The 23,185-nt window shown below is 34.7% G+C and overlaps 5 protein-coding genes across 8 annotated transcripts in view; 3 read left to right on the top strand and 2 right to left on the bottom strand.

Moving 5' to 3' along the window:
* Positions 1-5,911: 5,911 nt before the first annotated feature.
* LOC104817679 (upstream activation factor subunit UAF30) lies at positions 5,912-6,943 on the top strand. The gene is made up of 3 exons (XM_010546932.2): positions 5,912-6,077; positions 6,361-6,563; positions 6,659-6,943. Exons 2-3 carry the CDS (start codon positions 6,390-6,392, stop codon positions 6,785-6,787), a joined length of 303 nt encoding a protein of 100 aa, XP_010545234.1. The 5' UTR covers positions 5,912-6,077; positions 6,361-6,389; the 3' UTR covers positions 6,788-6,943.
* A 52-nt stretch (positions 6,944-6,995) lies between these two features.
* On the bottom strand, positions 6,996-8,554 carry LOC104817680 (GDSL esterase/lipase At4g26790-like). The gene is made up of 3 exons (XM_010546933.1): positions 7,982-8,554; positions 7,402-7,891; positions 6,996-7,299 (listed from the first exon to the last, which is right to left on the bottom strand). The coding sequence occupies exons 1-3, from the start codon at positions 8,360-8,362 to the stop codon at positions 7,106-7,108; spliced, it is 1,065 nt and encodes a 354-aa protein (XP_010545235.1). The 5' UTR covers positions 8,363-8,554; the 3' UTR covers positions 6,996-7,105.
* A 7,575-nt stretch (positions 8,555-16,129) lies between these two features.
* On the top strand, positions 16,130-18,339 carry LOC104817681 (protein GrpE-like). Its single transcript, XM_019203030.1, is given in 6 exon segments — positions 16,130-16,273; positions 16,897-17,165; positions 17,167-17,377; positions 17,468-17,635; positions 17,762-17,890; positions 18,063-18,339. Coding segments are annotated over 6 exon segments (1,023 nt in total). The 3' UTR covers positions 18,165-18,339.
* An 89-nt stretch (positions 18,340-18,428) lies between these two features.
* Positions 18,429-19,409, bottom strand: LOC104817682. Its single transcript, XM_010546937.1, has 3 exons — positions 19,067-19,409; positions 18,797-18,961; positions 18,429-18,701 (listed from the first exon to the last, which is right to left on the bottom strand). The coding sequence occupies exons 1-3, from the start codon at positions 19,334-19,336 to the stop codon at positions 18,627-18,629; spliced, it is 510 nt and encodes a 169-aa protein (XP_010545239.1). The 5' UTR covers positions 19,337-19,409; the 3' UTR covers positions 18,429-18,626.
* Positions 19,410-19,769: 360 nt separating this feature from the next.
* LOC104817684 (trigger factor-like protein TIG, Chloroplastic) overlaps positions 19,770-23,185 on the top strand; it is a 4,816-nt gene continuing 1,400 nt past the window's right edge. For 3 of the 4 annotated variants that reach the window (XM_010546942.2, XM_010546941.2, XM_010546940.2), the window contains exons 1-12: positions 19,770-20,169; positions 20,298-20,381; positions 20,509-20,634; positions 20,839-20,927; positions 21,003-21,186; positions 21,512-21,602; positions 21,687-21,841; positions 22,009-22,101; positions 22,197-22,289; positions 22,457-22,537; positions 22,635-22,784; positions 23,047-23,142. In XM_010546942.2, the coding sequence (XP_010545244.1) occupies positions 19,840-20,169; positions 20,298-20,381; positions 20,509-20,634; positions 20,839-20,927; positions 21,003-21,186; positions 21,512-21,602; positions 21,687-21,841; positions 22,009-22,101; positions 22,197-22,289; positions 22,457-22,537; positions 22,635-22,784; positions 23,047-23,142 (1,572 nt within the window). In that variant the 5' untranslated portion in view covers positions 19,770-19,839. The remainder of the gene's footprint in view (positions 20,170-20,297; positions 20,382-20,508; positions 20,635-20,838; positions 20,928-21,002; positions 21,187-21,511; positions 21,603-21,686; positions 21,842-22,008; positions 22,102-22,196; positions 22,290-22,456; positions 22,538-22,634; positions 22,785-23,046; positions 23,143-23,185) is intronic. The other variant, XM_010546939.1, reaches the window with a different exon arrangement.

A 23,185-nucleotide genomic window follows, 5' to 3' on the forward strand; every position in this document is an offset into this window, starting at 1 on the left:
ATATCTTTTCATCTAAAAAGAGTATGTCCAAATTCCACAAAACATATTTCCAATTTTTTTAACACAAAAATTAAGGTAGAAAATAAAAATTAATTTAACATAAACATTTTTTCTGATTAATTATGTATCAAATTAAATGAAATTAAATCATCCATATATGGAGAATATGATGATCTTTTTTAAAGCAGATAAAAAGTATATTACTGAAAAATAAAAATAAACATGACAAAATAAACTACAAAAACATGTTTTATATCGAAATCTAATCTAAAAGGATAGTAATACAGTTAAAAATACGTATATATACCTAAATATATAAATAAATTTAATGAATGTGTGAATGCCGGTATAAAAAAAGTAAAATAAAAAATCTCGGAAATCTATTTTTTTTATCGCCATGAACGAAGAACGTTAAAATATATTCGATTCTTCTGCAGGAATCACCACCAGAAACTCCAAAAAAGTGATTGTTATATCATATTTATATATAATATAAATAAATATGTATGTGTATATACAAATACATAAAATATATTAGTATGGAAGGTAAATAAATAGAAGCTAATAATAATAAATTAAATAGACAATTATATAATGAAAATCTTACTCTTATTTGATGGAAACTTATCGATAATAGACACGTGTCATACCAAATATTCATTATTATTAGATGAACATATGATTTTGTTCCATCAATCTCGCCTCATTGATGATAAATAAATAAATTAATAGAATTTACATTGTTAGTAGAGAATTAAATGAATATGTAGCCATGTGTTTTGATTGAACAATTGACTCTCGTAAAACAAACAAAACCCAATCTTTCATTTCCCTAATAAAAGTACACGTGTCATTCTCCCGTTACACGAACGGTACTTTTATATATACTAGGTTTTAACCCCGCGCGCATCGCGCGGACTACAAATACATATTTTTTAAAATATTATTAGTTTCAAACTTGAATATATTATATTTTATTTTTGAATTTATAATTCATATCTTAAATCTAAATGATAAATAATTTTTAAAAATATTAAGATAATGATATCTATTTTTTTTAAAAATGATTGAGAATAGTGCCTATGTTTATATTTTCGTATATTATAATATAAAATTAAGGATTGAAGAATTATTTTTCGAAAGAAAAATTTCAAAAAAAAAATGAACTAAAAATATTTTATATTGTTAAATCAGAATAATTATGAGATGATGTATTTTTTCAAAAGAGATTTGACACAACTTCTACGTTTATATAACAAATATATTCACTCTTATATATCACACGAATTAAATATAAATATAGATTTTAAATAATTTATTAGTTTTAAAATTAAATATAAAATATTTTGTTTAAAAATTATAATTCATATTATTAAATTAAAATGTCATTCTTTTCAAAATTATAGATAATGGGATGATATTTCTTTTGAAAAATAGTTTGTGAATAATTTTTGTGTTTAGATTTTTCGTGGGTTATAAAATACAATTTTAATATAGTAGAAAATGTACTAACCCGCGTGCATCGACTGCATTAAGTATAGTCTAAATAATAGATTTTTTATATAAGGAAAAAATATAATATATGATTAAAATAATCTAATTAGCTATATCATTTATTTTTTGTAAAGTATTGGGGGATAAATTAAAATAAATGTATAACATAACTTTTTTTACTGAGTGACTAAAGCTTAATTTCGGGCCTAGGGGATTGAGTAGGTCGAAAGCCCCGTAACCTTTTCTGGTTATTAAAGAACATAAATTTTCTTTTATAGTGATTAGAAATCTACAACATGTCCATCTAAATATCAAGTACCCTTGATTGATAAAAATAATTTTTTTTGCATTAAATTCTTTCAATTATGATTTTATCTATTGGAACATCAAATGATTTAATTTTAAAAAATAATATGTACATTTTGTTGTGAAACGAACTATATATAAGATGCGTTGAAAGATTATATTTCAATAACTTATATTTATAAAAAACTTACCCATATATATATATATATATATATATATATATATATATGTATTTACATATTCCATTATCACACAATTCGACTAAGAAATAATATATATATATATATATATATAACCATATATTTTCCATATTTAGTCACCACATAGAGTATTTGAAAATATTGTTCTCCTAAAAGAGTCATCCTAACCGGTGAATACATAACTAATTACTGAATTATTTGATTGATTATAAATAAACAAAAAATATATCACCCGCTAATCACTCTCTCCGAGCGTTTACCTCGACAAAATAAATATTTATTAAAAAAAATGTTATCTTTATTACTTATCCATTTCAACTCTAATGAAAAATATATTTATGATATTAATAAAGATACCAATTTAAATATACCATTTTATTTGTAGGTTAGAATTAACTAACGATATTACAACAATTTATACATATATATATATATATATATATCCATATTGTAATAAAGAAAAACACAATCTAAAGTTTTGTTCTAGAAAACTTGGACATTGCAAAACGTTACAATGTTATATTGATAATAATATTAACTTAAAATAATTGAATTTAGTTACTTAAAACTGAGTTAACTGTTAAAATGTTAAAACGTGAATTGAACATCTCAAAAACAATGATCATTAAGATACAAAATATTAAATTCAACGGATATTATAAGATACTAAAAGTTTGTGTTTTAGATTTATTTTTTCCCCAAAATATTAAATTAAATATGATCAAGTTCTACCAAGAAAGAAAAATAAAACATATGACAAAACAATTTTAGATGAATCTCCTAAAAAATATTACAACTTTCCAGAATACAATTCAAAAGTTATGAGAAGATCTTTTTATATTAAAAAAAAAAAAGAATTTCTTTACAAATATTACAACTTTACCAAAAGATAATATATATTCTTTTCTGGCACACTGCATGTTTTTCAGTGTTGGATCCTTTGCCTCCGGTTCGTTCGATCACACCACGTGTTTCAGTAGCTACTCTCCTTTATCTCTGATGAATCGATCGGTGACCAACTTTTCTACTTCGTTGAAGATTCCCATATCTCTGGTTATAAACGGTTGAAATTCGTACATCTCTCCATAGCTAAGCTAATCGTCGCTTCGTAATTTAGTCATAATAAAATATACAAATAGCAATGTATATCCATTTGTATGCATTAAAACATCGTCTGTCAGTTCAAAAAAGAAGAAGTTCATCCACAATGAGAAATGTCCAAGAATTTTTAAATTCGAAAAGAAATAAAAAATGAAACAATTTTTACCTATGCTTCAACTTCTTGAAGTAATCAGTCATAGCGATGGACTAAGTGCCGAGCGACTTTTAGAGGGACACTATATATCATCGTATCAATAGGCTCAAAAACCTAAACAGTCAAACCCGATAATGACAAACCGAGAAAAATACCATATTTTTTTCATCCCATAAAACACAACATAACACATCATATAACGAAAAAGAGATTCGACATCACAACATTATAGTTTTTTAACAAAAAACAAATCGTCAATATATACCAAATATATAGAGAGAAAGAAACGATTATCTGAATGATTAAAAATGTTCACTCGGGAGCCTAAAAGAGAAAACATCTCCTTGAATCTAATTATTATAAACACAAACATCGAATGGATTTAGTTATTATAAATAAAGAGTTCTAAATATAATTTATTCAAAATATCTTGACTTTAATTATTATAATTATAATAGATATAGATATAATTATATAATAGACTATAATTAAGATGAAGGAATGTAATAAATAAGAGTTGATTTTTTTAATTTTTTTTTTGTGTAAATACGAAAGACATACATAATTTTTTTCTATATAGTGCTTTTAGCTAATATACGATGAAGTAATGTGTAGAGAATTAAACGAATATGTAATCTCTCCTATTTTTTAATTGAGAATTAATTAATTAATTCGTAACTCTTAATATTCTTAAAAATATAAACACGTGTAATGCTCCAATAAAAGAAAACTATACTTCTATAAGAAAAAAAAGAAATATAAAATATTAAAAAGGTTAAATAACCAAATTTTTAAATATTTTTAAATAATCTAATCTGCAAATAAACCAAATTTAATTAAAATTATAAAAACAATAAATGGTGCTAATTTTTAAAAGTCAGACAAATGATTCGAATAAACAAATAACGAAACAAAAACTCACTCGCAAAATAAAACGTATATAAAAATGAAATGTATAAGTAAGAGCAATCCAACCATATGGGTAAAGTGGATTCAACGCCATTGTAGATTTTCTGAAATAGATCAATAGGCGACAAATTTGAAAACCAAATCAACCTGAAGAGTTAAGTTCTTAGATCTATTTCACCATTCCAATAAAGATTATAGATAAAAAAAAAAAAGGTGTATCGAGTAACATATAACAACATCTTGGACTTTTCATAGTCACCGCGATTATATACACTGCAAGCAAGCAATCTCTACATGACAAAGAAAAAAACACAGCCAAAAACTAAAGAATTCCATACCATGTATTCATCCGCTAGTTGTGACATGTTTGTTTTAAAGACTATAAAAATAATAAAAATTGCATAGAAAGGGCGAAAGGGAGAGACAGATTTAGATTCTTGCAAGTTTTGTAGTGGTTGTTTTCTGTGGATTTTGTTCTGTTGTGTGTTGAACTCAAAAGTCCCAAACAAAACGTGTCGCTTTATATAGACACAAAAAACATATAGATATTTTTTTATTAAAATATTTAGATATTTTATTAACATATAATATCGTGAATACATGTATGATAGAGGGAATGAATGTAATTTATGGAAATTAGGAAAATTAAATATATTTTAAAGATATTGAATGCAGTCAATAAATGAATTAACCTAATTAGAAAACGAAAAATAGAGGAGTAAATGAAGGGGAAGAATGTGGACAAAAGAAAATTATATATATAGGATATCATATATATATATATATAAAGATACGTGTAAGATAAGAGTATATTAATTCTATATATTTAATTTTTTTTATGAAATATATACATTTAACTTAACAGAATAATTAAAATCATAAGATATTAAAAATAATTGTATACGGTTATTAGATAGATGAACATCTATGTACATAAAAAAAAAAATCAGTAAACTTTTAAATTAATATAAGTTAATATATTAAATATCTATTGGGAGTTTTGTCTATTTATAAAAAAAATAATCTATTTAATAAATATCAAAAAATAACGATAGATTAAATTGATATATTAATTTAATAATAAAAAATTGCTTATATTGAAGGACATGTATACGTATACCCTATATATTAATGTGTACATTAATAGCAGAGAATTAATTTATAAATCTATATGGGACACGTGTCAATCCCTCCTTCACTCAACTGTACTTTTATATATATAAAATAAAATAATAATAATGATAATGATAATGATGATGATTCGAGAGTTGTGATTCTTGTTTGGCTCTTCATAAAAGATGGGATATTTGAAGTTTGATATAACTTCCACACTTTATTCAAAAAACAAGTTTATGTCGTTGCACCCACCTGTTATGTTACGTACATGGTTAAACTTGTATAAAAAAAGACAGAAAATTTCGACGCCATCTTTTCCGGAAATACAAATTTTTAAAACTTTATGCATTTTTATATTCGGCGTAATCTTTTTTATTTAAATGTCGCAAATAAACAAAATCAAATATCTTCAATAAATGATAAAAAAATAGCATATTTAATAATAGTTTTTGCTAGATTCTCCTATCATTTCCGCCGCCCGAATTCGCGTCAAGGCAAAGATTAGATATAAATCGTTAACCAAACTTGAAATATTAATAATGGAAAACCACTAATTTAAATGTCATAATATATATTATATTGTTTTGAAAATGTTGGTCGGGTTAACGTGTTCAAGCTGTCGGCCCGTACAGAAATCCAAGAACTAGCTCCCGTGGGCCTAGGAAAGTAGAGAGGGAGATCTTCTGGCTGACTCAGAGGGTTTCGTAATCTCGCGTTTTCTTCCTCGTTTTGCCGTGTGTTTTTCGAACAACCGCTCCCTGTCGCAGCGTTGAAAAAATCGTTAACATCAGCTACAGGTATGTATGCATGCATGTCCTTGGAAGAAATTCTCGATCCTTTCTTTGAGTTCTTCTCAATTGTTCTCCGAACTTATCTGTATTTTGTCTTTTATGTTTGGTTCTTGGGTTTGCTATACCATTGCGCACAACCTGCTCGATGAAATTACCCAAAGAGTAATATTCCTTTGCTAAGAAAAAATCTGTTACTGGGTGAAAGAAAGGAACTTTCTTTATCAGGCAGTAGTATATGACATGCTGAATTAAGAGGAAAATAATTTTTTTTTTTGGTTCGATTGACCAGTTGTTAAATTTTGGGAGGTGTTAACGAAGATGCTGCCGCAGCAGCTGAGGAAGCCTATAGGGGACAGCCCAAAGAAGCTGGCAAACTTGATCGACCTCGTAAATATTCCCTCTGCACTACGAGAATTCGTGGGTCAGTCTCAGATTTCTCGTCTGGGCTGTTTCATGCGTGTTTGGTCCTACATCAAAGCCAACAATCTTCAGGTCAGGACATGCATGGCATCAGCTAGGATGGTTCCGTGTCAGTCAAGAAAACTGGTTTCTTATTGATTGCTTTTGTTTCATGGTATGCTTTTCAGGATCCAAACAACAAGAATGTGGTGAATTGTGACGAGAAGCTGAAGAGCATTTTGCTCGGGAAACAACGGGTTGAGCTTGCCGAGCTTCCTGCCCTCATCAAGCTGCATTTCCCCAAAACACCAAAATAGGAGTAAGGCTACAAGCTGTGTCATTTCGTGCTCGAACGTTTTAGAATTCCAAACAGTTTGGCTCCTTGTTCGGTATTTTGATCTTTCTTGCACCTGGCTCTTGTTTTTCAAACCATGGAAGTTGATAGTTTTCAAATTATTGTTTCTTTAACGCTATTATCTTTATGACCATGAATATAGTGACGGATATTGGATTTGTCTGAGGTGATAGAAGGAAGAAGCTTAGCCAATGGATTTATTTCTATGTTACACTTTCATCTCGCTGAAAAATGGACACACCAACATATCTGCTTGTATCTGCACTGAACTCGGTTTGTATCACTGGAACTGAGAGAGGTTGTGCTTGAAAATGTGGCTTGCAACAATGGCGTTTGTGTTCTCGGTCGGGTGAAATGAGTCCCAGAACACATATTTGTCTGCGTCTGAACATGTGAAAGGGTTCATCTTGTCACACAAGTAGCTCATCTCATAGTATCCTGTTCCACAACATGCACTTTTCACATTGTGGAAGCCTGCAAAATCGAAATCATGGAACATTATCATAACAATCGGCGTTCTAAGAGCCTCTGAGGCGTACTTACACATGGAACAGGACTTTGAAGTTTGAAACTAACCAAATGATGCAGGATTGTTTATGATTTCAGAGACGATCCCGTATGGATTTGAGAACACCAGCTTGATTCCGTTGAGGTCCTTGTTCAGCTCGGTGACCATAAACCCTAACTTGGTGTTGAAATCTCTGGCGACATTGTTGTATTCTTCGATACATTGGCTTCCGTATAAGATACGAGTGGTTCTTTCCAAGGGCAAGCATCCCATTGGAACGAGCCCGGTTAGAGAAATCTTCCGAGCTCCGAGTTTGTAAAGCTCCGTGACAAAATCCCTAGCTATACCCGCCAAGTAGTTCTGGTACTCATCGACAGAATACTGAGATGATCTCCGAGGAAGAGGGTAATAGTTCTCAAGGAAGTCATTGGTTCCTAAGCTTATCAGGTAAAGTGCTTCCTCAATTACTTCCTCTGCTTTGTCTTCTCCCAGATAGCTTCTTAACCTGCTCTGATACTCCGTGTAGTACTCCAATTCTCTCCACAGTGGTATTACGGACTACATAATTACATATCAGGCCATATGGAATACAATCTAAATAATGTTACAGTACCATACTATATAGTTATATATGTTTATATGACTTACAAGCACATCAGAAGTTGCATTGTCATAGCCAGTTCCAGCTGAAGCAAAGCAGACTCCAGTAGCAAAGTCTGCAATGTCATATGCAGGGTCCAGGTACGCGGGAACCGTCTTTTTTATCCCGAAAGCCTCGGAAATGAAATCGGACGGGATCCGCCCGTTTGAGAATCTTCCGGTGGCCAGACCACCGATGAAATCCCGGCCATAAGGATGGAAATTGCTCTTTAGAACCGTGGATATCTGGTTATTGTTCCCCGAGTCCACGGAAGAGTCTCCAAACACGATAACTGCGGGAACTTTGCCGTCTGTTTTCGGTATTTTCACCGGGAGATGATGAGATATGATGAGCAGTATGAGAACCCTCTTCTGCATCATCATGTCCATGATTGTTGATTTTAGGTTTCTTCCTTTGGTGTGAAACTCTAACAAAGGTTTGAGCTTTCAATTTGTTTGAAGGAGGTTTGGTGGAATGGTATAATCAAAACATGTAATCATTAAAAGGGTTTGAAAGCTACTTTACCACCAAAAAAAAAAAAACGTACCAAAAACAGGTTTTCAAGTAAGTAGTTAATGACTTAATGTTGCTTTGTACCAACTAATCAAGATATTTGTTTACAATCTGAGACTATTGTTAATAAGAGATTGGCCACAACTTTCTGGTCTTGAGTCAAATATAAGGGTAGTAATTAGTATTATAATTTACAAATAAGGATAGTGTGTACATTTTATTATATAAACCCCAATGTTACTTTTCATATAAATTATAATACTAGTCTTACAATCTGATGGGTTGTACCGCTATGGTTGCAGTTACGAGTGTCCACGTTTTTAGTACATTTTTTTTGTGATTGTGAAGAGTTAGTACTTATTGATAATTTGTTGTTTACAGTGAGTAATTGCGGGTGGTTGCGATTAAACAAATGGTTGACTATGATTACGGTGCGGTTTGATATAAATTATAAAAAAAAGATATAAATTTAATATATTTTTAAAAATAGTTATTAATTAATTTTTATTATCATTGGATAAAAAAACTATTTACCAAATTTATAAAATAATTAAATTATAAATTTTATCAATTTAATTTATTTTTAAGTAAAAAATGAATTTTATTATTAAAAAATATATTTTAAAAAAAATGTATTTTGGTCTTTTTTTTTATCAAAGGTCTTGAAAGTTACCAAAACACAAAACACGACTATAAGGTTGTAATTAGAAATTTCACGTTTTGTTGTGGTTCTATCGGTCGGTTTTTTAATCGTCCGCAACCGCTAAAAACTGTAATCGTTCCGTTCGCGACTGGTAACGGAGCAATTGCCCCCTATATATCAAATGTGGTGGTGAGCATATAGCTAAAGCTATTTAATTTGGGAGACAGAAGCAACAGTTCTAATCTTTGCGTGGAACGTTAACAAATATCGAATCTCGTTTTTAAATTCTCCATTGCACTTTATACGATTAGTTATTGTAACTAATACTATGATTAAATTTAGTCCATTGCAACTCTATACATTACATAGAGATGTTCTATAGATGATGGCTCTTTTGTTTTTATTCTAAGACTAAAGCTTAGTTATAATATTAATCATAAGTCTGTTTGATGACGTTGCACGTTTCGGTTGAAAAGTAACGTTGGGGTTTGTTCATATAAAGCTGTGATTGTTCATGTTTCATGTGTGAATATTTAACCTCCTTTCATAGCTGGCTTCTGTTAGAAAAGTTGGAGGAAAAACAACGGAAAAACGAGAATGAAATCGAACCGAGGGACCGGATATCTCTCCAAGGCGTGAAGACACTTTCCTAAAACCGTTATTCCGTCTGTTACGAACAAAGACTATCGGAATATGATTCTGAGATACAATGAAGAGAAATACGTTCTACAATTGCTCGTTCAAGAACGCACAGACAAGTAAACGTGAAGAAAAAGATGAACGAAAGCTTTCGGGAGAGTTTTTGCAAGAAACTACCGAAAGTGCTCACAAAATCTCTCAAAATGAATTAGATCTCATGTTTTGAACATTCTCTGACGTTTTTGGTTATAAACCACCATAGACATCATCAAAAGTTGCATCAATTATTAGTTTTTATGCGAAAAATCGCATTTGTTCATGTTCGAGACATTTAACACGGTTCGTGTCGAATCTGACACGATCCGTGTCAAATGTCTGTGCAATAACACGGTCCGTGTTGCACCTAACACGGTCCGTGTCAAATGTCTGAGCAAAAAAACAACATTTTCTCAGAGAATTGACACGACCCGTGTTGAATCTAACACGGTCGTGTTGCAATCAACACGCCCATGTTACATTTGACACAATCCGTGTTGAATCTAACACTGCCCCGTGTTGGAATTAACACACCCGTGTTGCAGCCCGTGCAGAATTTCTGAACTTAAATTTCACTACTAAATACAAGTATATACTTCACCAAACACATGTATATATTTTAGCAATTCATACTATATCATTTACGAATATATAACTCCTCCACCATATTCGTAATACATATAAATATGAATCTCTTGAGAGATTATTATCAAACCCTATTTATTTACCCTAAAAATTACAACAAAATTGCCCAAAGGGTTCAGTTCTGAATCCACTACACAATACAACATACTTATATACACACACATATTTATATAGAGAGAGAGTCACCTTATCCGTTTTGGGCCTAGAATGAAACCGGGTCATACGTAATTGGGCGACATGGCCCAAAAGTATTATGCGACGTACTTGGCTAAACTCGAAATGGGTCTTCAGTTTTGTGGGTATATCCTCTCGTTTTCCGGATAATTTGTTTGAGTTTGTTTCTGTCGGAATGTTAACTGTAATAAGCGAACGAAGACAGAGATTTCATGACGGCTGAGATAGAAACTCCGGGCTCTGCGGAACTACCCTGTTGGTCCTAAAACCAGTCCGTACTTGCTTTTATCTGATCTCATGCATGTCTTTTTTGGTTTGTTCTTGTGTTCCTGAATCCTTGGACTTTTTGTTCAGATCAAGAACTGAACTCTATATATAGTTGATAGTTCTGCCGTGAGTTAAAAAAAAATACAAGAATCTTATCAGATACCAATATATGTTTAAACCGTTGTTATATATACATATATATTGCTTTAAAAATGTTTTGATGTACAATGAAAAACTTTATAATTGATGCATTGTTTTTTTTTTGGATGAAAAATTGATGCATTGTTATTTTGTAAACTAGGAAAATTTTGCAGAAAAAATGGAATCTCTTCTGTGTAAATGTCGCCATGGCAGGAACTGGATTGTACCGATTGTCCCGTAGAATCAAGTAAGCTCAAGAACCTTCACCAACTCTCTTCTTCTTCTTTCACGCGGTTAAACCGATCGGTTTAGCTTTGTCCTTATTGGTTTAATTGTTTGCCGTTTGTACCAGACACGACTACTTAACCGGCCTAGAGTCGGACCATCGGCAGCAAGAATGAAGCGACTCATTCGGATTTCATTCAGGGCACAAGTCCATCGACAATTCCAAGTAAACAATAATGTCTTTATACCTGTATTTGTACGTGGTTTAAGTACGTATATATGTGTACAGGTTTGTATTTGTTCAGAAGTCGAACAGAGTTCTTGTCCGAAAGAACTCTGTGAAGGTTCGAGAGGGTTCGATAGTAATCTATCCAGGGATATTACAAATATACCTTTAAAACGTAACATGGACTTCAAGACATACCCTTGAACAGTTAGGGTTTCAAAAAAAAATTGAAAAACGTTAAAAAGACAATCCCACCCTTCTAAAAAATTACACGTGTAATAATCTGAATGAAGATGACAAAAGAGGGAGAGAAAGTGGGTAGTTGTCAAATAAAAAATTATTAAGTTAAAAAAAACTGTTCAGTTTCTTCTTCCTCTCTTCTTCACGATTTTTCTCTAACGGACATTCTCCAGCCAATTTTATTGGCGATTTCTTGTGCGATTTTTTCTCTTCACTTCAAAATGGCTTCGTCTTCATCGTTTTCGACTTCTATTTGCGAAGATTTTCAAGTAAAGTTTTCATTATATCTCACCGAAAAAGTTAGTTTTTTTTTTTAATTTGATATATGTGTACTTGGACAAATATTTACGGTAGACAAGATCTTAGTCGAATGAGTTATAGTATTCGAGTTTTACAGTTAAGGAAAATTAGGTTTTCGGTTTGAAATCAAGTCATATGAGAGTTTTGTCTCTATCAGTATCGTAATGGTCATACTCGTCACACTGGTCGTACTTGAAGGGTGTAACACGTTTGACTAGTCATATTAAACTAGGTACACCCGTCAATGGTCATACTAGTGAAGTCGTCACACCGTCACACTGGTCACACTGGTTTCTACCATAGTGGTCATATTCGTCACACTAGTCACACTTCAAGGGTGTGACGAGTTTGACTAGTTTTATCAAACTGGGTATACCTGTCACCGGTCATACTAGTGAAGTAGTCACACCGTCATACTAGTAAAACTAGTGATGAAGTAATGTTGTCATACTGATCACACTGGCCGCATACAAAATGGCCATACTAGTCACACTGATTGCATTTGAAAGGTGTGACCAGTTTGACGAGTTTGACTAATATGATAAAACTGGTCAAACTGGTCACACCGGTCAAACAAAACTGATAATGAGTGTTAATTTTATTTTTCCAGGTTCCTTTTGTATATGATTTGAAAGACATTCATTAGGCTCCCAAGATTACAATGAAGTGTTAACCATATGAAACCATTCGGTTAACTGAAAAAATCGAAAGAAGAATAATTGAAAAAATTGAAAGGGTTCTGAAGAAGACATGAATCACCGTTGAAGCAAAAGATTGGTCTGAGATAAAGCGCAACAAAGAGGATGATATTTCAACGGGTAGTTACTATAACACAAACACCGAGCTCGAGTTGAGACCTCGTTTTTTAGAAGAGAATGTGGCTTTTTCAATGCATGAGGAGGTTCCTGATACTCCTAAGGAGTCGGTTCAACAGAGTAAACGACCGATGCGCAAAAGAAAAAAGGATGTTAAAAGTCCATACATTGCCTTTGGATCGACAGATCCACCTTCCAAAAAGCAACGAACAAAGAGATAAACCAAAGGTCGAAAGGGAAGAAAGGGAATCCATGAGGAACGTCAAGAAGTAACGGTGCCTCCAGAGGAACATCAAGATTCTTCTTCATGAATCCATTATCCTCTTTTTAATTAGTTGTATTTGAATCATGTGTACTCTCCAAACATCCTTTTAATCATATATATTTTATCGGGTAAAATCTTCATGCCTTGTCAAACCCGTCAAACTCGTGAGTACATCAAACTTGTCTTCTAACACATTGGCTTAGGGTAGGAAATAGTTTTTCCCCGCATGAATTACAGATAACAAAAACTCGTTAAATATGTTATAATGACCCCTATACACCACACCGAAGCATCAGAACTTAATTTAGACCAACAATTTATTTTCACAAACCGTCACACCAGTCAAACTCAACACACCGTTAGTACCCGTCAAACTCGTCGCACCTTATCGGTTTTCGCAAATTTGGCTACTGCAAACTATAAACTTATCAATTATCATCTCAGTCATCAAGTATCTTACGATGAATCTAAATCTAGCTCTCAGTTTTTAACACCTTTTTGTTTCTCACAATGCATGTTCTCCCAAAAAAAAATCCCAAAGTTTTAGTACAATTTTTGTAACACATTAGGTTAGGATAGATTATATTATTTTCCAATATGATTTACGAATAAGTATTTATATATATATATATATATATATATATATCAATATGTATAGTATGCATTAAGGGTGGGTTCTGGTTTTAGTACGATATTAGTACCGTATATTATTCGATTCAGTTGGGTTCTAGTTTTGTTACGGTTCCGTTTCGTTTTTTGTTAAAAAAATCAGAGTTTCTTAAAAAAGTTTCGATTTTCGGAAATTTTTTAAAGTTAAGTTTGGTTCGATTCCAGAAGATTTGGTGTTATAAAAAATGCATTAATAGATGAAGAATGAACATAATTCAACAAAAAGTCACACTTTCGTCATATTTCCATCTTCATTGTGAAAACATATTCAATCTCTAAAAAAGGTCTTAACAGAAGAACCACATAATCTCACCGTCAGACTCGTCGCACCGTCAGACTAGTCAAACCGTCGCACCTTATCGAATTTCGCAAATTTAACAATTGTAAATTGTAAACATATTGATTATCACCCCGATGAATAAGTATCGTGGATTGAAACTAATCCTAAGTCTCTAAATTTAATATCTTTTGTTTTCTTGACAATGCATGTTCTCTCATGTGAAACCCTAAAGTTCTAGTAGAGTTTGTGTAACACATTGTCTTATGGTAGAAGATATTATTTTTTCAGATGAATTACGATTAATAAAAACATGTTAAATATGTTATAATAACTCATATACACCACATTGAATATTCAAAACATTATTTAGATCGATATTTTTTTTTACACAAACCGTCTCACCGTCAGACTCGTCGCACCGTCAAACTAGTCAAACCGTCGCACCTTATCGAATTTCGTAAATTTAACAATTGTAAATTGTAAACATATTGATTATCGCCCCGATGAACAAGTATATTGGATTGAAACTAATTCTAGGTCTCTAAATTTAATATCTTTTGTTTTCTTGACAATGCATGTTCTCTCATATGAAACCCTAAAGTTCTAATAGAGTGTGTAACATATTGTCTTAGGGTATAAGATATTATTTTTTTCAGATGAATTACGATTAATAAAAACATGTTAAATATGTTATAATAACTCATATACACCACATTGAATATTCAAAACATTATTTAGATCGATATTTTTTTGCACAAACCGTCTCACCGTCAAACTCGTAGCATCGTCAAACTAGTCAAACCGTCGCACCTTATCGAAATTCATGTTTTTATCACGTATAAACTGTATATTAATAATCACCCTATATAACAAATATTTTAAGTTGAAAATAATTCTAACTCCCTAACTACAATACTTTAATTTTATAATATACGTTCTTTCAACTAAATCCTAAAATTTTATTACAAAATATAAATTTGGAATGTATTAATACAGTATCTTTATTATGTCATTACATGAATGCAAAATTTTCTAGGATATTGTTTTCACTATCCACTTATGACAAGACTCGTAATAAATAATTATCATTCTTTTTATCATCTATATTCATTATGTTTGTATAAAACAACATATAATATGAGTAATATGATCAGTTTGAAGAGTAAGACCAGATTGATGAGTATGACTATTTTGATGAGCTTTGCGAGTTTGCCCAGTTTGGAGAATTTACTCGATTTGATCCGTTTGACTCATCCATATCATATAGTTCAAATATAAATTCAAAAACAACAAAAATTATAAATGTCCAAAATGAATAACATATTTTAAAATGATAAATTATCTATTAGCAAGAGAGAGGTGGAGAGAGAAGAAAGCGAGAGAGAGACGAGAGAGAAGAGACAGAAGAGAGAGGATGAGAGGAAAGATAGAGCGCAAGAAAGGAGAGAGACAATGGAGCGAGAGGTGGAGAGAGAAGAAAACGTGAGAGAGAAGAGATAAAAGAGAGAGAGAGGAGGAGAGGAGAGAGAGCGCAAGAAAGGAGAGAGACAATGGAGCAAAAGGTGGAGAAAGAAGAAAGCAGGAGAGAGAGAGAGGTGGAGAGAGAAGAAAGCGGGAGAGAGAGGTGGAGAGAGAAGAGAGAAATATAAAAGAATTTTATTTTATTTTATTATATTATATAAATTAATAAAGATTATTATAGGGAAACTATATTTATAAGGTTATATTTGATGTTGTCTTTTTTCTTTTTTTTATGAAGGGTATATAATAAAGTCCAATGTATCATTTAAGGTTATTTTTGCAATTGCCCAATTTATCCTCGTGCGACTTTGGCTTCAAAGATATTATCACACATTGACAATAATACCCTCGCGTCGTATAAGGGCATTTTGGTCAATTTGTCATCACCCATTTAACCCCAAAGAAAGCTTTCCCACTTGCCCAAAGGCACGTCTGTTATCCCGATCCTTCCGACATAAACACAATAATTCTCTCCATTTTCTCTCCGAATAAAGTTTCGATTCTTTTGTTTTCTTTTCCCCCCCTGATTTCTGGTTTGTTTATTACACATCTTCGTGATGTTGGTTTCGAGGGTTTTGTCTCGAATTTCTCGAAGCGCAGGCTCACGCTCGTCGGTCGCCGCCGTCGCTTCACCGGCGAGGAATCGGGTTCCGATCTTCTCCGGCCAATTTCATTCCTTCGTTCAAGAATCCCCCGCGAATGTAAGGTTCTTCATTTGTCAGAGGATTTGATGATAATTCGTGCTTAATTGCTTCATAGGGTTTTGCTAGGGTTTAAAGGTTTGTTTGATTTTGGTCCCAAATTTATCATTTCTGTATGAAATATGACTTTTTTGTTGTTGTAATAAGTTAACAGTGATCTTATGATATTATTTTGCATTTTCCGGATGTGGGTATACATACATTGGTGTGTAATCTGCTTTAGGGTTGCCTTGGGTTATTAGGGTTTTTACTCTTAATCCTTTGTTCATCTCATTGATTAATGAATAACTGTTATTCAATACTTAGCTGCGATGACATAATTGAATGTGCGACATATGTTTTTATCTTTGTCTTGTTAGGACCAAAATTGGTTGTGTTTGTCTTACAATTCTGCTGATTTCTAGAATACATGGTGTGCTCTGTACTCGGTTCTAAAGATCATAGAGATTCATGTGACGATTTAGTATATTATGCTGTTTTTCCTTTAACGACACTATCTTGAAGTAGCTGTTTTCAATTTCCGAGCAGATTCATGTTTTTGACCAATGAAAACCTCATGTGGGTTTGCATTTTTAGACAAGGATGCTTTGGACATTGAATTAACTGGCTTACACGCTGTTTAGCTTGTTCTTGCTCAGGATTCCCTTTTCAACCGCCTAACAGTAGATTCCTTTGCGCTTCAAAGATTTGATTTTTCTTCCTCTGCATCACCTGAACTCAATGAAAAAGAGAATAACACTGAAGCCTCGAGTGCCAATGAAGCTGCTGGCGATAAAGATTCCGAGGCAGGGAAAGATACAGCCGATAAAAAAGAATCAGGTCTTGATTCAGAATATGGTGATTCTTTGTCTATTTCTGCTCAAAGAAGCCGGAGAGGTACTAAACAAACTGTATTTTTCCGATTCAGATTCTGAGGCCGACATCGATGATTTGTCGAGGGATGATTTGGTGAAACTTGTGGCTGAGAAGGAAGAGCTTCTAGCATCCAAGCACCAAGAGCTTGAACAAATGAAAGACAAAGTTCTTCGTACTTACGCAGAGATGGAGAATGTCATGGACAGGACAAGACGAGAAGCCGAGAACTCCAAAAAGTATGCTATACAGGTTAGTTATCCATATGCCCTCTTTCTTGAATGATCGTGTTTTATTCACAAGACACGTACTGATACTTTTTGTCCCAAAATGTTGCTGCAGAATTTTGCAAAGAGCCTTTTGGACGTGGCGGATAATCTTGGCAGAGCTTCTTCGGTTGTCAAGGAGAGTTTCTCAAAGATTGACACGTCAAAAGATTCAGCTGGGGCTGCTCCACTGTTGAAGACTCTACTGGAAGGGGTGGAGATGACTGAGAAACAGTTAGCCGAGGTAAAACTATGTCTGAATGATGCTAATATCTCACTCTCGGGTTAATTATTCATCCTTCTTCTCGAGACTAGAACGATACACGAGGCTGGTTTCTGAAAAAGACGATTCATCTGTGTACTACTGCAGGTGTTCAAGAAATTTGGGTTGGAGAAATACGATCCTATGAACGAGCCATTTGATCCAAACAGACATAATGCTCTGTTCCAAGTACCAGATGCCTCTAAGCCAGAAGGAACAGTTGCCCATGTCTTGAAGGTAAGATACAGAGCTTTGCTTGGTTTTATTTGATTTGATTCTCTCTCTTTCTTGCACTAGGTGAACCCTGGGCATGTACAGTAGTTTGCAGATCACGCATAGATGGAGAGTTCCCTCCTTGATATAGTTTTATGATCCCTTTTGTTGATCGGTTTTCTTTTGATGAATGCAGCCTGGGTACATGTTGTATGATCGAGTTATAAGGCCAGCAGAGGTTGGTGTTTCTCAGGCAGTGGAGGGGCAAGAAGGCGGCGAGAAAGGATCTGAAGCTTGAAAAAGTCACCAATGGTGACTGGTTTCCAAAATTTTCCTACAGATCCCCTTCTCTGTTAAACTGCGTTTCAGAGTAAACTTGCACATCTTTCTTGTGTCTTAGCCTTTCTGCTTTTTAGAGTATTCATTTCCTGAACACGATTCCATAATCATCTTTTGCTTGGGTAGGCATTGTTCTTCCTAAATCTCTAATCGGCTTATGGGTGTTGCTAATTTAGCTTTGGTGGAATTAGGGTTCTTATTTATTCTCTTCCACAGGTACGAATCTGCAGAAACTGCGATCCTTCCAGCTTATGTCTTACTACATCTTACATACATACATACATAAAGGACCGTTCAAGTCCGTTAAAGCCTATCTAAAAGTTGCATTCAGGGACGATCGTAACTACACTATTCGACATTATTAGTACCAAAGGAGAGATTTTTACTGTTGCCCAGAATCCGAAACTCGTGTTTTTTTACTTCAGTCAACGTGACTGTCTTCGTCGTTTAGATCCTTCAGACACACTCCAAGATCCAAGCGACCAGTCTTCGGCTCCTGCAGAGGAGCCAACCACATGTACATATGTGAGAAAAAGGACAAAACTTTGACTGAAACCTGAGTTTTAGGTTCCACCCCATTGACATTCTCACCTCTGAAGTTTGGTCCGTGTCCATCGTCATCAAGTTCATGTTCAGTTCGACGTTCTTCGGCGACGGTGTTTCAGTCTCGAATTCTTCAGTCTCCTCCTCCTCCTCCTCAGCTTCGGCTTCTTGCTTACTCGACGCCCCTTTTTCTCTCTGTTCAAGCATCGCAATCTGCCCAAAAAAGAAACCAGAGGAGTCATCGAATTGATCCTCCGACCAAAACCCTAGTGTCCACAAAAAAAAAACCCGGAGCTTTCAAGCAGACAGCGAACTTACAGGAGCGTATCTGAACCTCCGTCGCGGCGGTTCCTCTGTCTCGCCGGCGGCGGAGGAGGCCGGAGAAAGTGGGGTCCACCTGCAGAGGAAGAGGTTGCCGGTGTTACCGCGACCGTTGGATTTGGAGGCGCGAGAGCCGGCAGTGGATGAAGTGGACACGTGGACCCACTTCTTCTTCCACTTCCTGACTCGGCCGGTGAAAACCGCCGTCGCCGTCGGACCACTGTACCTCGACGATGTACGGCTCAGCCTCGACCCTACCCCTTCCATCTCTCTCTCTCTCTCTCTCTCTCTCTCTCTCAGATTCTTCCCAAGTGGTCGTTTAACGCAGAGGTACTGGACCATCTGTTATGTTCATCAAACCTCATTTATTACATAAAAAGGAGACTCAAAAAAAAAAAAAGGTAAGAATTTTTCATATAATTCACAGATATTTTATGAAAATATTTATCTCAAATTTTAGAAGATATATTTTAAAAAATAAAAAAGATATCATATTTATTAAAGCTCAGTACTGAAATTAAGGATTAAGTAAACAAATTAATCTGATGGTAATTTCAATATGTTTTTCCCTGAGATGATATTTTAGATTTTCCTTTTATATTTTTCGGGTTTTCTTTTCGGTGGTTTTTCATTGAAAATATTTATTTATTAGCTCGAAAACGCACCGTTTCCGGATATATGCAAACAACAAATTACAGAGCTTTATCTACAAGAAGCGCTTTCAAAGCTTTCTTCGGGTCTTCAAGCTCAGAGCAAGAAGAAGAGCGACAATGGAGCTCTGCGTGATGAACTCTGCCGCGACAAAGCTCAATCTGTTTTCTTCTTCTTGTCTTCAACGTAACCGCTCTCCCCTCTTCTGCTCCTATCCTCTGTTCCTTTCTTGCAATGGCTCTGTCTCGCGGTTCGGCGGGAAATTGTCGTCCATCAGACCGCTCGAACTGTCTTGTGTCTCGAACCGAATTAGGTTTTTCGGAGAATCTTCGTGTCACGGAAGCAGTTTCCGGCGGTTCGCGGCTTCCTCCGCCGTCGATGCCGGCGTCGAAGAAGATCGGCTTCCCGCTGATCTCCAGGTTACCGAGACCGTGGAACCGAATTCACGTGTAAGAGGTTTCTAATTCAGTCAATCTGTCGGAAATGTTGAATCCTGTGTGTTCGGGCTTGATCTCTGGTGTGTTGTTTGACGTTGTAATAAACTCGAGTTTTGATGATTGGAAGTTGCTCAATTTAGGTGAGACTGAGTGTAGAAGTTCCACCAGTTGTCTGCGAAGATTGCTACAAGCAAGTGATAAAGGAATTCATGAAGAGATCAAAGGTAGTTTTTCTCTTACAAGACATGTCCATGGATTCGTGTTGCAACAAAAAACAGAATCTTTGCTGGAAATGTTCCTATTGTGTTTGATGGAAAAGCCCTAGTTCATGGCAATTGCTTGGTTTTCTAGGTACCTGGATTTCGTCCCGGGAAAGTTCCGGAGAGTATTCTTGTTGGTTACATTGGGAAGCAGCACGTACAGAGCGCAGTAGTCGAATCTATACTGAAACGAACGCTCCCTCATGCCGTGTCTTCGGTATGTTTGATTGTTGGTATCAGTAACAAGAATGTGTTCCACAATTATATGTTCTCATCAGAAGATTCTACACACATTCATGGAATGAGTTACGAGCTAGATTCAGCTTAAAAGCAACTGTTGTGTGTATCTATAGCTTTCGGTAGCTTTTTGGGTGTAAATTTCTTGTCTTTTAACATCTTGGTACGAGCCATCGATCTTTAGGTGACTGGAAGAGCTTTGAAGGACTCGATAAGGATAGCAACAAATTTTGCAGAAATGGAGAAGATATTTACCTCTTCCAACATTCTTAGGTTTGTTATTCTCTACATGGCAGTCTGAACTCAAAGAATCCATTACTGACTAACCCGGTTTTGTTTGTGCCTCAGATATGACGTCGTTGTTGATGTTGCACCCGAAATAAGATGGAACCCCGAAGATGGATACAAAAATTTGAAAGTCGTCGTTGAAATAGACAGTGATATAGATGCAAAACAAGCTTGCGAGAAGGAAATAAGACAGCGGCACAAATCCCTTGGTGCACTGAAGATCATAACTGATCGAGGGCTGCAGGTAACCGAGCTCCTGATTAAAGAACATGACCCGGTTTAGGCCGGTCTAGCTTGGTTTGATGTGTATAAATACTTGTCCTTCATGAATCCATAGAAGAGAAAATTTAGCACTTCAAACCAAGATAACCAAACTAAACCAAGCTAAACCAGCCATTAATCTAATACTCCTTGTTCTGGATTTTGGTTTAGGGGCCAATCATGAGATCTAAGAGGAATCATTGATAGAACTAAAATAATGACCATAACTCTTTAACGGTTATGGGAATAAGGGGAAGAACCCGTTTCCGGTATCATGAATTGCCATATTAAACCAAAAAATCGTGCAGGTGGGGGATCTCGTAGTCATCGATATATCTGCTACGACAATAGGTCAGGACGGATCGGATGGTCAAAACATTCCAGATGCTGAGAGCAAAGGTTTGGAAATATTCTACTGTGTTTGACATTGTCTCTTTCTCGTTCTCGTTTGCGAGTGATGTTCTAATATGATGTTCTGTGCAGGTTTCCATTTTGACACAGAAGACGGGGATAAAGTACTTCCTGGATTCCTTGATTCAATCATAGGAATTCGACCGGGTGAAAAGAAGTCATTTCCTCTCGTGTTTCCAGATACATGGAAGCAGGAAAATCTTCGTGGCCTACATGCTCAGTTCACTGTGAGTTTTTGCCTACACTAGTGTTGCCTAGGATTAAGACCAATATGGAAGAACAAAAAAATAACCAAAAAACAATGAACACACTACAGACAAGGACAACCAAATCATATCTCCATCATGGTAACTTGTCTTCCTTGCTGTCTTTTTTCTTATCTTTTTACCTTCAGGTTGAGTGTAAAGAGCTGTTCTACAGAGATTTACCACCATTGGATGACTCGCTTGCTGAAAAGTTACTCCCTGGATGCACCACCTTGAAGGAGGTACCGGGCGGGGAAATACAATTTCGTAATTCAGAAAATGTATCTTCTTGGAAATAATTTTCTCCCGTCATAATGTATGTAACATGCATAAACAGGTAGAGGAAGCTATGCTGCAACAGTTGCAAGAGATGGAGCAAAACGCGAAGGAACAGGCAGCCGATAATGCCATCCTGGACCAGCTTCGGAAGGTCACTCCTGTGTTCTGAAAATGACAAAAAAAAAAAAACCCATCTAGATCGAGATTTTTTCTCTGTGCGGGCAAAGTTTTTGTTTGTTCCCCCACTCGTAATCTTTGTCCTTGTTTCGCATTCATTGATCCGAAACCACTATTCTATTTTACGTTTTGTTCCTACAGATGGTGGAAGTGGAGATTCCTCAGTCTTTATTCGAAGAGCAAGGTAGGCAGTTCTATGGAGCCAGGCTTCTAGAGATACAGGTAAAAGCACAAGGAAACGTTGAATTAGAGCAATGTGATCTCTCCCTCTCTCTCTCTTGCTTGCATGTTTTCCCTTTTCATACATTTTGTCTTGCAGGCAAAAATGAAGCTAAGTGAAGAGCAATTGGCTTCGCTTTCTAGCCCCAAAGCAGTGAATGAGTTTCTACAAACTCAAAGAGAGAGTATTACCAACGTTATTAAGCAGAATTTGGCTGTCGGAGACATCTTCAAGCGTGAAAATTTGGAGGTATGCTACGGACATTTGGTTTTTTTTTATTTTCCTATTTTTTAATCAATTGTTTAGTCTTTCCCATTTTAGAAAAGTCGTATCATTCGATTTTTTTTTTAAATCATATTCAATTTTGGTATAATTGTATATTATCCGGTCCTATTGGTTCAAGTTTTGAAATAGTCACCCCTAATGCTTTCCTTTATCTAGTTATAGTTCGGATTTTTTACAGGCAACGATTAATACGATAAAAGAACTAACAAAACACATTGAAGTGCAGTTCTCAACGGATGAACTGGTTAAGGAGGTCGAGAACTCAATTGCCGAGTTCAAGAAACACAAGCAAGAGTACGATGAGGAGCGTGTCAAAGACCAGGTTTAGCCTTTTGCCTTTTTGTCTCAATCAAATGACCCCCCCC

Source organism: Tarenaya hassleriana, unplaced genomic scaffold (assembly GCF_000463585.1).
Source record: "Tarenaya hassleriana unplaced genomic scaffold, ASM46358v1 Cleome28, whole genome shotgun sequence".
In the NCBI taxonomy this organism is placed as follows: Eukaryota; Viridiplantae; Streptophyta; class Magnoliopsida; order Brassicales; family Cleomaceae; genus Tarenaya; species Tarenaya hassleriana.

Coding starts and splice junctions, on each gene's coding strand:
- LOC104817679 (XM_010546932.2), top strand. CDS start 6,390: ATGCTGCCGCAGCAGCTGAGGAAGCCTATAGGGGACAGCCCAAAGAAG. Junction 6,564..6,658: donor TCAAAGCCAACAATCTTCAG/GTCAGGACATGC, acceptor TATGCTTTTCAG/GATCCAAACAACAAGAATGT.
- LOC104817680 (XM_010546933.1), bottom strand. CDS start 8,362: ATGGACATGATGATGCAGAAGAGGGTTCTCATACTGCTCATCATATCT. Junction 7,892..7,981: donor ATGCAACTTCTGATGTGCTT/GTAAGTCATATA, acceptor GTAATTATGTAG/TCCGTAATACCACTGTGGAG. Junction 7,300..7,401: donor AAACAATCCTGCATCATTTG/GTTAGTTTCAAA, acceptor TCGATTTTGCAG/GCTTCCACAATGTGAAAAGT.
- LOC104817682 (XM_010546937.1), bottom strand. CDS start 19,336: ATGGAAGGGGTAGGGTCGAGGCTGAGCCGTACATCGTCGAGGTACAGT. Junction 18,962..19,066: donor GGAGGTTCAGATACGCTCCT/GTAAGTTCGCTG, acceptor TTTTTTGGGCAG/ATTGCGATGCTTGAACAGAG. Junction 18,702..18,796: donor ACACGGACCAAACTTCAGAG/GTGAGAATGTCA, acceptor GCTCCTCTGCAG/GAGCCGAAGACTGGTCGCTT.